This window comes from Anguilla rostrata, chromosome 2 (genome assembly GCF_018555375.3).
Source record: "Anguilla rostrata isolate EN2019 chromosome 2, ASM1855537v3, whole genome shotgun sequence".
NCBI lineage: Eukaryota > Metazoa > Chordata > Actinopteri > Anguilliformes > Anguillidae > Anguilla > Anguilla rostrata.
Genome location: NC_057934.1, coordinates 58,098,893 through 58,113,089, shown reverse-complemented (window position 1 = coordinate 58,113,089; position 14,197 = coordinate 58,098,893). Strand labels below are relative to the sequence as shown.

Sequence of the window (14,197 nt, the reverse complement as noted above, 5' to 3'; positions counted from 1 at the left end):
ACATTATATAAAGTATAAAGTATACAGAACAGAAAATTAGCTGCTCAAAAAATGGTGAAATTGTAGTGGAACTGACGACCCATGACCAAAAGGTCGGGGGAGGGCCTTAAAAGGCCTGGACAATAAAGTTGCTTTGGCCTACAATTTTAAGGGGGTCCTGCATATGCACAGGGCCAATAATTTCATGCTACACCCCTGCTACTATTAGCAGGGGTGTAGCACTGCTGCTGCTGCTACTACTCCTACCACTATGTGGCTCAAAGCACTGTGCAGTATAGCACTAAAGGAAAACAGTAATAAAAGGCAATGTTAAGAATAAATTAAATAGAAAAACAATGATAAAAATATAAAAAATATACATTTTTACAAATAGAATAAATAAAAGCAAAAAAGGAAATACAGTATATAAAATGCAATGTAATTAAAGGAGAAAAGGAATATGAAACTGTAAGAACAGCACATCAGACAAAATTTTAATTAAAAGTCAGAATAAACTTTGCTTTTGAAGCAAACACCAACTAAGCCTGCTTCTTTAATATTTGCCACAATTGTGGTGCATAGAATCAGGAAAACAAGAAAACTTTTGCCTTAAAATTATGAGTAAACTCCACTTGAAAATAAACTTTGGTTCCACTTTTAAAATCAAATTGGAAAAGTTTTCATTGTTTAAAATGTTGTTTTAAGTTGATAAAGTAAATCTAAAGTAGTGGACCATTTTTGTTTCAACTTTGATTCGCTGATTTAGAACAAAGAATGATTTAACATGATTTAACATTGCTCATGTGAAAAAATTTGCATTGGATCAGATAAAGGTCTCTTGTTGGTTATCATATACTGTAACAGTTAAGGAGGAATTATATAGCTGTCCTTCTTGTTTGGGTACTTCATTGTCAAAAATACCATCTTTCAACAGGAGTGACATTATGGAGTTCATTGCAAGGAGTGTCATTTCCACCTAACTCTCTCTCTCTCCATGGTGCTAATAAACACTCTACATGCTATTCCTCAGCACAATGTACTACTGTAACACTTGAACTGTTAGTAAGTGCAATTCAATTTTTATTTTTCCCTGCATAGATTTATCAGATAATGAACAAAACTGTGCTGAATGGACATTGACTCAACTATGACAGTTCTCATATAGTAAAGTTAATGAATGATGATTTTGAGTTCACATTTTGAAAACTTAAAAACCTGAGTTACATATTACATTACATTCATTTGGCAGACGCTTTTATCCAAAGCGACGTACAAGTGCATTTTCATGATCGTAGACAACTGCTGAACACGGGTTCAGTAAGGTACAATTACTTATTTTGTACAGCTATTTCTAGCTGAGAACAATGAACACTATCCTGGTCTAACATCTGCAAAGCCAAACTAGGCAGAAGATTAAGCTAGAGTATTAGGACAAATACAATTTACCAAGAAGTGCAGGGATGGGGCAACATGTAACAAGTGACAAGGAAAAAGGTTTTTTTTATTTTTTTTTTTAAATATATATATATACACAGCATGGTGGTGGTTATTCTAGGTATAGTCTGAAGAGATGAGTCTTCAGGCCACGGCGGAAGATGGATAGTGAGGGGGAGGTTCGGAGAGGGACGGGGAGTTCGTTCCACCACTGGGGAGCTAGGGTGGAGAAGCTCTGTGATCCCTTTGGGCGGGTGGGAGGGGTTACAAGACGCCCTGCTGCTGCAGAGCGGAGTGGTCGAGCAGGCACATAGAATTGAGTCATGTCCTGCAAGTAGATGGGGGCTGTCCTGTTGGCGGCAGTGTAGGCAAGGGTCAGGGCTTTGAATCGGATCCTGGCAGCGACCGGTAATTTCAAGAATGATCATGATACATTAAGGTGAGGAGAATAAACAAGTGAACATGACTATCACATGCCAGTGTGAAACTCCTGGGAGGGAGATGCGGCAGTGACGGGGAACACCGTTGCGTGTCACATGGAGAGAGAGAGAGAGAGAGAGAGCGCATCCACACAAACATGAAATAAAATGAACGGACACCTTCACCCTTGACCCTCACAGGTTCCGGGCAAAAACAATAAACTAAAACAACAAGAGCTAAAATAACAAAGACAAAAGAAAATAAAATGATAAACTAAAAGAAAAAAGAAAAATAAAATAAAAAAATATAACTATTTCAGTTCCCTGCTCTGTAGCTGGACTGCTATCCAGCAGACCAGCTCCACTGGTCTTCAGTGGGGGTTCACTGCTCCCCGCCTTATTAAAAGAAACAAAACTGAAATTAAACGCAACTCAAATAAAGAAACTTGCTCTTGGTGTTAGCTCCCGGTCTCGCCCCCAAACTGTGGAGAGCAGCACACCTTTAAGCACCTGGGCTGATTAACTAATGCAACCCAGGTGTGTGTGCTCTCTCCACCAGCCGGCGCAGCCGATACCAATCCGCCTCTCCGGCGGACCAAATGCCGCAATGACTAAAAAAGGCTGTTGATTTTAATAGTGTGTAAGTAGGTGTGAAGCCCATTAGTTCTTTATAGAAAAACAACTTTAAAATTAGTTCTAACAGACACAGTGAGCCAAAGTAATACAGACAGGATAGAAATAATATAAAAAATATTAAAAAGTACAATTATGGCTGCAGCATTCTGAATAAGTTTAGCAATACTTCTTAAACTAAAAGAAAGCAGTATTGGTCAGTGTGCTCATGTGAGGTTTAAAACTTTGGTCCGAATCTAAAATGGCTTCCAGATTTCTAACTACTGATTTTGTCCATACTCAGAGGAAAAATCAGCTGCTTCAAACAGTGAACAGTGAACAAAGAAGAACCATAAGAAAAACGCAGTTCTCATTATTTCTCAGGGGTTATTTTCTTGGATCTTGTGGTTATCTCATTCATTTCAGGCAAATAGAAAGCTCTGAAATGAGAGTAAATGGAGAACGTTGTAAGAGCTTACATTGTTATCTCTGTGTGAGAGGTGAAGGGTCATTTCTCTGCAGCAGAATTTGAGAAGTATGAGAAAATAGTCAACACCGCTGGTGTTGAATGGAGCTCATTTCTGTCACGGAGAAGTAAATGGGATAAGGAAGAGATATTATTTTGAATTTCCCTTCTCACTGGGTGGAGCCAGAATTTTCAATCTCTTTTTGATTTGGGGCCAACTGAAAGTATTTCAGGCTTATTCTCATTAAATTTCAGGAAATGATTTGCCATCCTCTCATTGTTGGCAGGCAAGCAGGTAGTCGATGCACTGAGAGCATTGGGGTCATTTGGGTCCACAAATACAGTATATGCAGTTACATGTCATCTGCATAGAAATGAAAATGAGCGCAATGTTGACAGATGCTATTACCAAGTGGAAGCATGTACAATGAGAAGAGAAGTGGCCAAAGAATGCCATCCTGTGCAATTCCATAGGTAATATTCAAAATTTTGAGTACCCTTGGGTATATGCCATCAGGGCCAAAGGTTCTACTTGTCTTTGGTTTGTGCACTTTATTTGGTACTTCTCTATCCCCTATCTCAGTATCTGAGAAGATATTCTCAGGCCTATTGTTCCAGCCCATCAATAACCTCCTCTTTGGTAAAACTCTCAATAAACTAACTATTTAAGGCATCAGTAATATCCTTATTCTTAAAAAGTAAAGCTTCTTCTTTATTTGCACTGCACTTACTCCTTATTTTTCCACTCCTTGCTGCAATATTGAAAGATCTGTTTAGGATTACTTTCTGCATCTCGGGCAACTTGCCTTTCAAAGAGCCTCTTAGCTATCTTTAACTCTTTTTTTAACCTTAGCACGCATATTACAATATTCAGCCTTATTACTCTTTGTACTCTTATTTTTTATACGGTATGTCTAATAGCGTTTATTCTTCCTCAAACTCTCCCATAAATATTAATTCAGCCACTGTGGAGACTGCATTTCAACTTCAGCTTTTCCCAACCTCTGGAATGGATTTGAATTGTGAATGAAGCAAAAGCATGGCGTGGCAGGTACAAGAGCTTCAAATGAAACGGGCCCCAATGAGCAGAGGGGCCTCAAACGTCCAATTTTGTTGAAGTCTTCGCAGTTGGCCTCCGTGGCTGGTGCATTTAAAAAATGAGCTGACTCTCTTTTAAGATCGATAATTTAATTACCATTCACCTCTGGGCTGGCATCAATCCTTTCTTCAGATCAATTCAGACACTTGGCAGGATAAATTCATGACATTTGATTACCCATTCAACATTTGGTGTCAATTCACTCAAATAAATTCTGTCCATAGTAACATTTTGCGAGTAGATCACATGATCTTGTCTCACAGGTGAATTCAATGGCAGTAATCTGTATGCATGTGTGAGATATTTGTTGCGCTAAACCCCTGATGAAGACGGGCTGCTGCCAAAGCATTGGTAATTTTTTAAAAACTGCATCGGAGGGAAGAGTGTGCGACCTTTCTTTTTAAATTTCAACATACACATATTTAATTAAAATACTTACTCCGTGTGTGCCGTTGTTCATGATGTTGTGATCAAACATATTTATCAATCAATCAATCAGTAAATCAACAGCACTCCTAGTCTGCGCTCTTAATAAAAAATCTTGCAATGAGATCTCATGCTGTCCTTGTGGTCCTGTTGAGAAGCTGGAAAAAGGATGCAGGCTGACTGCTTTTGCTTAAAATGGTCTTGCTTCAGAGGATCAGGCTTTTCAGCTGATATATGAGAATAGATCAGATGAAGTTTAAAGTCACTAATGGTAACTAAAGGTCACAGCTTCTTACAGGCTGGGCCTAAAGTATTCAGGTTTCTTTATGTACTGTGTGCATCAGGGAGGAATTTACACTAACACTGATGCTGACAAAAGGGCAACAAATACACTACCATTATGTTTTTTTAAAATTCGTATTTGTAATTGAAGATATTCAAGTAAATTAAAGACACAGTGTATTCAGATTGGGTGGACTCCTAAATAATAAGGCAGGAATGAGACTCCTGACGGCGGTGATGATCACAACGACGTTACGTAAAACTTCCGACCACTTCTGATGTAACAGTCGACTTTAGACAAACCGACCCAAGAGTTTCCCCAAGATCAGAAGGCCTCGCCGCAGATGCTGCCTCAGGCAGAGACGGGTCAGACAGCTGCGTTACAGTTTGGGAGGGGTGGAACCGAGCTGGGCAGGCCCAGGCAAGACGGGGCACAGCAGGTTCTGCAGGCGCAGGTGACAGATCTTCTTCACCTCCTCGACGGCGAGCGGGAGCTCGCGGGCGGGCTGGTTGCCGAGGCGCTGGCTGAGCTGCCGCAGAATGGCGGGTCTGTCGTTGGCGCGGGCGCAGATGACGAAGGGGAAGCCGAAGCGCAGCTTGTACTGCGCGTTGAGCGCGTTGATGTGCGCCGCCTCGGCCGGGTCCAGCTGTGTCAGGCCGACCTGGCTCTGCTCCGCCTGCGACTCGCGCGTCAGCGTCCCTCGCTGGAGGTCCCGCCCCGCCAAGTCTGGGTGACACCTCAGGATCCCTTCTTTTCCTGCATGCAAGTCACAAAGACCTCAGCACTATGTCTTTTCCTGCATGCAAGTCAAAGACCTCAGCACTATGTCTTTTCCTGCATGCAAGTCAAAGACCTCAGCACCATGTCTTTACCTGCATGCAGTTCACAAAGACCTCAGCATCATGTCTTTGCCTGCATGCAATCACTAATAACTCAGTCATGTCTTTCCTGCACAACACCAAAACCAGGCCTTTTTTACCTGCCATACAACCTAAAGACCCCAGCACCATTATCTTCCTGACTAAATTACCCGCATGCACATCACAAATACAAATGATCTCCTTTTTTCATTGGTTATGAAAATTTTATCAGAGATATTACTATATCCTAACATTTCTATTATTAAGACAGAAATGTTATAAGTAATAAGAATGTAATAAGAATGTAACAAGTCAAGATTAACTTTATTATCCAAGTAGGAAATTAATTTGGTCAAAGTTGCATACATACATACATACATACATACAGACATACATACATACATAAAAACAGTGCATCAACTATCTACAAACAGCAATTCTAAGAATACATGCCCATCCCCTTACCATGCAAGTTTTCTAGCCATCTAGGACGTAGCCAGGCGTTATCCGGTTAAGAGCCGTACCTACCAAAGGGTCAGCTTTCGGTTCTCAACCTCAGCACCAGATGTAATGTCACCCTCTGCTGATACCTATGATTTTCCCTCAAAAAGCAGGTTTCCCCATTGAGCTCCATTCATTTTTGACAGCAAAACTAAAATACTTCCACTCAAATATTGATGTTAACTCCATGCATTAAATTAGGAAGAAAGAAAAATCACGTATTATTTTTCAGAGGTAAAATTTTTTCTTCTTCTACCACACAAACAAAGATATGAATTTTGAATGTATTATTTATTTTAGCCAATGTCCGCTCTATCCTGGTTGTAAACATGTTATAGGCATGTGACCAAGGACACAACTGAGCATGTCTATTCAGCGAAAGAATTGTACTTCCTGGTTCTGATGCGCTCCCCATAGGTTTCTATCGGCGTCGCTGTCTCTACATGTTATATACTGTATATACTATAGTTTTTCACAACTCCGCACATTTCATGTTACCATACATTTCTATTGGCAAGTCAATTAGGGCATCTACTTTGTTCACATCAGAAGTCATTTTAAAACAATCAATTGCCAATTTATTTCAGCTTTAATTCATTATATCAGAATTGGCAAAAATTCTGGTAAAGTATTGTGAGAAGCTTGTGGAAGGCCACCCCAAGCATCTGATTCAAGTTAAGCAATTAAAATGTATGTAAACTTTTGACCCACTGAAAATCTGATAGTACATAAAAGCTTAAATAAATCTGTCTTCTATTATTTTGTAATGACCTCTTATGGAAATAAAACAGATACCCTAATTGACTTAACACAGGAAATGTATGGTAACATGAAATGCGTGGAGTTGTGAAAAATTGAGTTTGAATGACTTTAGTCTAGGTGTATGTAAAATTTTGGCCTCAACTGTACTTGGTTGCCAAGTTTTCGTATATTTGCAACTTGAAACTGATTGTATAATAGATAGGTTACATAGATTGATAAATAGATAGATGGAATACTTCCCCCATAGGGAATTTTTTCTAGCAGCATATAACATGCACATTTACAAACTAAGATTTATACCAAGAAATAAACAAACAAACATTTTCACAAGAGAAAAGACATATGTCTGTTCAAACATATAATGTCGGCTAGTCATTTTTACCATTTTTAAGTGTGAAGGCTGAATTGCAGATTATTTCCACTATGAATTATTTGAATTTCACACTTCCACGTGACACATAACTTTGAATGGCACATTCTCTCCATTCAAGATGGTAAGATGAAAAACCACAGGGCCCGGTTACATTATATAATTTAGGAAACACTGGGTAGCGACTGCTTTGGAAAAGAGCTTCTTTAATTTGTGTGAGCGAAAATAACCAATATTGTAATTAATGGCGTACAGACAGTGCTTTCTGTGCCTGAGAAAACTTTTTTGTACTTTCAAAACGTTTTATATTTAAGAAACAATAACACACCTGTACTGTATTAGCAGATATGATAAGTGTATTAAGCTGTATTAATTTTTTCATAAGTGTATTAATTTTTCATTCCCTGCTGTAGGCCTACCTGAGTTGGGCATGCTGTCGATGAAGTCGGCGATCGCGGCCTCGATGTCGCTGACGGAATTGAACGGTCTCCGCGACCACACTGCGGCCGCAACAAGGGGACATTTCTCCACCACGTTGCCAAAAATCTCTACAAATTCCTCACAGGAGAGCGAGTTGACTTCACCGATGTCCATCTTTGCGGCTGTGAGTAGGCTCTGCAGGCAAGAACCCTATTGCAATCTACAGTAGGTTCTCGGGTGAATGACCGAAAGACCTGTGGCAGAGCACGGACTGCTGACCGGCTGGTGTGTTTGCGCACCAGATTGTCAAACAGTCCGCGATTAAATTTGTCAGTGTTACGAAACCCACCGTTCATATGCTAATTAACAATGGGTATCCACTACTTCGATCTGGCTCGCCATAAAATCCTAAAATATTTATAACAACACAGTGAACTGAACTTCTTCTTCATCTTGCCCTTTTATGGTGTTTTAGTAAACAACAAAAAGCTGCATTACCGCCACCGACTGGAATGGAGTATGGGCAGGGATTATTAGAATACTAAATCTAAATGTATTTACAAAAAACTCATATTCCATTAATTAACTTAGTTCTTTGACGATACTGAGGTAAAAATGAAAACACAAATCTCCTGATCTTCTCTTTAAATTATTGTTTCTCTCTTAACCTTGATATCAAATCTTTCCATTCTACAGAATATCTAGGGCAGTGGAGTAGCTATTGCACGATCTATTGTTTCTGCCGGATCGCAAAAATAGCATTTCTCTGTGTTTTTTTCATTATAAATAAGGTACCCTTACACCCAGTATGTCCAGATCTTAGTCTTGATATTATTGTTTTTTCGCTTCTCTTCCTCCTTATGCATCTCATGTGCCCAATTTTTCTTTGAATGTTGTATAAATAGTGCCCTGTTCTATCTTCCACCCACTGCTTTTACGATTTTTCCTGTTGAATCACATTTTTAAACTCTTTTTGGTATGGGTCACATTTATATACACAATTTCTTATTTACTGATGCTTTTACACACGTATCTTTTACACACTCTTGCATGCGCAGGTACCTATAGAAAGCGAACCCTCAATCCCGTCATTTGAATTCAAAATAAAATCTCTGATATTTTAATTATGATCCGAGATGAACCTAAATATGAGTATACAATTATTATCTCTAATGCCTTATTTCTTCTACACACTGCAAAGTTAACAGAATTGGCTTCATCTCCCCTCTATAAACAGATAGATCATCACTAATCCTCTTCCATGATGGGAGGGGACTAGATGTGCGTTTAATAATGGTATGAACATTAATAGGTTATTGATGCCCATTTCAGCTAGTGGTTAGTTCTGCTCAGCCTGACACGCCAGGCGGGGTTTAACACAACCTCAATGCAGAAATCTCTTACCTCTAGCTAGTGCCCCTAAATAGTGGCTACAGCTATTCAGGGCTATAATCAGATTTTGGCTCCAGACCAACTGAGGGGTGTAGTGGGTACCCATTATCAGCATATGAATGATAGATTACGTAACGTTTTTACCCTTTCAACTGGGGATTTTTTGACAATCAGACCATGTGCTAAGTAACGTTTTTTAAGACCCGCTGAGCTGGACCTCCATTTGAATGGCCTTCTCAATTTATGCAGGAGGTTGTGGTTCTGGAAATGTGCAGTCTGGTTTGCTGTGTTATTTATTTTAAATGTGCTGTGTGACTTATTTTAAATGCATTAAAGTACGAAACTCCTTATACTACGACGTGCATGCATACCATTGCAAAACGAAATGTGTTCTGTCAAATTTCCCTATTGCCATGTCAGATCTTTTCATCTCTTTGAGCATTGCCAAGTCGCATCAAGTTCTCATACACACACACACACACACACATTCCACCTGCAGAACACGGTACCATTCCTATCACTAGATAGGCCACAGCGACACCACCAGGCTTTGGGGACTTTACAATTGAAATTACTCCAACGCTTGAAATGCTTGCCATGATACCAGCTGCTGTGTAATGAAGCCTACAACATATCAGTTTTCATTAAGAAGAATTGTGACACCTTTATATTCATTAAATTACCTATCCCATACTTTTTCAATCTGGCCCCCCTTTGGTAATAACCCTCCCCCCCACCAGTTGTTAAACTCAATTATTGTTGACGTCATTGTAGAACCATCACTTTAATGCTTTCATTTCTCAACCATAGCAGTGCCATTGATCATCATGGTAAAAATCTTGGCATTTAATACAGCTTCTGTGTTACGCCCACTTCCGGTTTCTATCCAAATACAAATACAAATGCAAATAATTTTGTTGGTTGAACAAATACAGGTTCAAATACAAATAGTGTCATCTCCATCCACCCCAAATGTGTACATATTGAAATCATATTATATCAATGTCTATGTCTATTTTCAAGCTAAACACAGAAACCTAGGCCTGACGTATTGAGCCTTTTGTGACTTGTTTCAGACACAGGTAGAATGAGGTTTTCTGCCCCATAAATGCACGTGCTATGTATCAAACAGGCGCACGGTCTGGAAGTGGAGTTTAGATGTCATCTATGTGAGTCATCTCAAAGTGCACTTCTCTCCTTAATCCATATGTTTAGCATGTGGCATAGTGGCTAGTTCTCTAGTGAAGCACAGTTAGGTGTCGTAAAGCAAAGGCCTTGTAGCAGGTCACACCGACAACACACTCTGGTGACACAACCCTCAAATTCAAAACAACGATGTTGCTAAGCAGTCTGGTACCACGTTTCAGGGGGAGCAAGAGGTTTTGATGTATTTAATGGACAGCGAAGCTATATGCATTTAACCCAATCAAACATTTGTGGTTTAAATTAGAGGTCAGTCGATATGCACAGGCTGAGCGATCTGTGGTACCTTGAAAGATTCTCTCTGGAGGCATTTTCAAATATCCCCCCAGATTTTCACAGGTATCACAACTCGGTAGCGTTAGCCTTGCAAAAGTAGAATGGGCAAAAAAACTGAAAACGGGGTGTGAAATATTTTTGAATGTAATTTTTGGAAATAAATAAATTATTTTAAATGCCATTGTATTTCCTGGTACATGTAAACATGCTTATTTGAAAAATTATCATAACCAGTTTAGGAACATTCTTTTTTGATTTTTGAAACTAAGCAGCTTCATTTCTGGAAAACGACAGATTTGGGTTATGAGAAACCAGCAACATTTTGGACCATGTTATACTGTCATACAACATTCCAAACATTCATGATATTACCAGAAATAAACGTGAAAAATTTGATTGCTTTCAGAATTCAGCGATGTTTCACATGCAGGAAGACCTGCCATAAAACACAAAGTTACCCAAGACAGCAGACAAATGAGTTCCAAACAGCAGATGGAGAGTGAGACAGCAGTGTAGCAGGAAGTAAAAAGCAGAACAGAGGTTAAAAGCAGGAGCATATTTCAGTCACTGAGTCTTGAATTGTCTGTTTAAATACAGCAATTAAAAGTAGTTTGTCAAGTTTAAGAACTTAAACTTTAAACTTGTAAGGTGCAAAATATCTGATACCCAACTTGCACTCTTCAACAAATTCAGTAGAGGGACGAGGGACTTTAAAGAGTATCACATCACTAGAGCGGAGGTGATAACTATGTGTATGTCTATTCAGCAGACAGTTGAAGTATGAAGAAAATGGACCAATTATTGTTTTATAAATAAATATATACCAGTGGATCAATCTACACAGATGTAATGACGTTAACCCAGACCATTTATATAGCAGACAATGATGGGCTAATAGTTTCGCACCAGAAATTAAGCACAAGTCGCTATTGTAAATTGTGTCCAAGACATGTAATGTAGAGAAGGAAGCATGCATGTAAAGTATGTCTCCATAATATAAAATGGGGGACAAAAGTGTCTAAAATGAGTTTCCTCTCGATTTTATAACTAAAAAAAACATTTATTCCTGAAATAAAAGTGATTCATTTATCTATATGCAAAACTAAACTTATCATCAAGCCTGATCCCAAGGTATTTATAGCCAAATACTGTTTCAATGCATACCATCAAGAGTGGTGATTTTCAAATCATCAATGGACTGAGAATGAGAAACACTAGGCAGTTAGTTTTGCCTGCATTAAGGACCGGCTGCAGATGAAAAAGTGTGGCATGACTGAATATAATTAAAAGCATTCTGAAGCATTCAAAAGGTTTGGCAAGGGTGGGGGCATGGCATTAAAGAATTGTGTCATCAGTATATAAGTGGATTTTTTAAACATATTTGTACATGTTTTAAATGTACCAGGAAATACGATGCCATTTCTAATGATACATTTATTTCCAAAAAATTACAATTTGAGTGGATTAAACATATGAACAATTATTAATATAAATTGTAAATAAAGTAACACAGGACTCAGGATGGAGCTTTGAGGGACTCCTTTAGTTATTTCAAGAAAAGAGGATTTATGGCCAACAGATACTACACTGGCTTGGCGGCAGTGTAGTATAATGGGTAAGCAGCTGGTCTTGTAACCTAAAAGTCACAGGTAAGACCTTGCGTTCAAAACTATTTCTTGTCTTGCTATGGGGAGATGTTGTTGGCTCTATCCACAGCAGATAGTGTGTGTGTGGCTTTACTTTTAAATCCACTGCTTTTTTATTTCACTTTCATGAGGTTATACTTTACCCAGATGTACAGCATTTTATTGTATGGTTCATTGCTGTCTTATCCAATATTGCTATAAACATCCTTTATTGTATGCAGTGTCTGGTCATCGTAGTTATGCAATGCTGACACACTAGTGCTAACCTGCCTTGTGAAACTTAAGCGTTTGGACCTCTGACCTGGATGGCATAGTCAGACAAAAGTGGCCACTGCCTGTGGCCATTGAAGGCTAATAACTGCGGAGAATAAGAGCATCTTCCCAATGCGTGATAGGTGGTCAATCTAGCTGTCAGAATTACAGGTATAATTAAATTTTGTCACTGTATGCAGTTTGAAAAAGGAATATGTGAAACCAAAATTAAACTATGCATGGTAATTCTGCCTTAAGTTTTTAAATTTAGTCTTCAGTGATAATCTTTTCACTCTTGCACTTTGTAAGTTTAAAAAAAGAAACTATTTACATAAATGATATGTTTCATAAAAAACAAATGCTCTAATACTATCTATGAACCATTGTTTACACTCCTCACATGGATTATATAAATAAATGATTGGCAGAGTTATTAAATGATATGTGTGTGGGCACTGGGATAGAATGCATTTTATATACTATTGTTTATTGCAGCTGTATATTGCACATCATTTATTGTATGTATGGACCTAATTGGTCACTTATTGCATATGAAAAGATTGCGTGCCCCTTTAACTTGCATGGACTTTGTTTGTTTATTTTCATTCCCATCAAACTGTGCTGTAGCCTGTTAAAAAAATCCTTATCAATGTTTGAAGGTGGGTTTCTGAATAATATGTGATGAAATTTATTTTTATGAAATGTAGATAAATCTCTTTTCCTCCCCCTGCCTTTAATCTAATCTCTATTGTTAATATCACAGGTGGTATGTTCGTTCGAGTTCAGGATATGGATTGTAAGTTTCTGGTCCAGGGGTGGACATTGAACACTACTCATGTTGCATTGTGTCTTTATAGAGCATTCTTCATGTCTGATTGGGATTTTGCCAGTGTTAGGATGGAGAATGTTCAGTTTCTTTATATGTGGACGTTTTGGTCGGGTTTTATGTCACAGTAGGAAACCTGTGGAAGACTTGTTAGTCTAGTTTAGTTTTTGTGTCTTTATAATAACATGATTTGTTTATAGTATGTTGGGGGAAGTTTCTTTTGCACTTTGTTTTGTTATGGGCACAAGGGATGTTATGTTGTTCCCATTCTTGTTGTGCTTGTTATTCTGTCGGGGGGGGAGATTTGGGACGTAACAGGTGGAAATGTAACCTGACCACCTTGGGAAAATATTTTGAGTACCACAATAGTCAGTGTAATGCTTAGTTCACATGCTTTCACACCACTTCGCTTTGCACACGACAGTCTGCAAGACACACACACACACACACGCCTTTCTTCATAATTCTAGTTTTGAATGTAGAAGTGATCAGGCAAAATTGTATAATTTGACCTGATTCTAAAATATCACTTGCACTGCACTGGGCTATATTATGATATACTTGCAAGTCAAAGAGTACACCTGCTTAAAACCATTTTTTTTCATGATTAATATTGCATTATATGATATGTGTGCTTATACCATAAGTGAATTGCATTTAATTATTTAATAAAAATGGGAATAATTAATTTTGTATATTGTAAGCATGTTTTCATTTTCAAGTATTTACAGAAACTTATGTTGTAATGTAAAAAAAATGTTCATGATTTCCATTTTTATTTAATAATTAAATAATTGAATCAGCTTATATAGGCACACATCATATAGGGCTAATGAAAAAAAGTATTCAATTGAAAAATTATCTAGGAATGTAGGCCTTTGTAACTAGGTTTAGCTAAATTATTACATGAAGCTTCTTGGTGGCTAATGTCAAAATTATAAATGCACAATGTGCAAAATGCATGGTGCGGA

At 38.3% G+C, this 14,197-nt stretch overlaps 1 protein-coding gene across 1 annotated transcript; it reads right to left on the bottom strand.

Moving 5' to 3' along the window:
- Nucleotides 1-1,500: 1,500 nt before the first annotated feature.
- urad (ureidoimidazoline (2-oxo-4-hydroxy-4-carboxy-5-) decarboxylase) lies at nt 1,501-8,104 on the bottom strand. The gene is made up of 2 exons (XM_064324768.1): nt 7,631-8,104; nt 1,501-5,474 (listed from the first exon to the last, which is right to left on the bottom strand). The coding sequence occupies exons 1-2, from the start codon at nt 7,803-7,805 to the stop codon at nt 5,098-5,100; spliced, it is 552 nt and encodes a 183-aa protein (XP_064180838.1). The 5' UTR covers nt 7,806-8,104; the 3' UTR covers nt 1,501-5,097.
- Nucleotides 8,105-14,197: the final 6,093 nt, after the last annotated feature.

Excerpts from the sequence above, each read along its gene's own strand:
- urad (XM_064324768.1), bottom strand. The coding sequence starts at position 7,805 with ATGGACATCGGTGAAGTCAACTCGCTCTCCTGTGAGGAATTTGTAGAG. Across the intron at positions 5,475-7,630 it reads CGACAGCATGCCCAACTCAG|GAAAAGAAGGGATCCTGAGG; the intron begins GTAGGCCTACAG and ends ACTTGCATGCAG.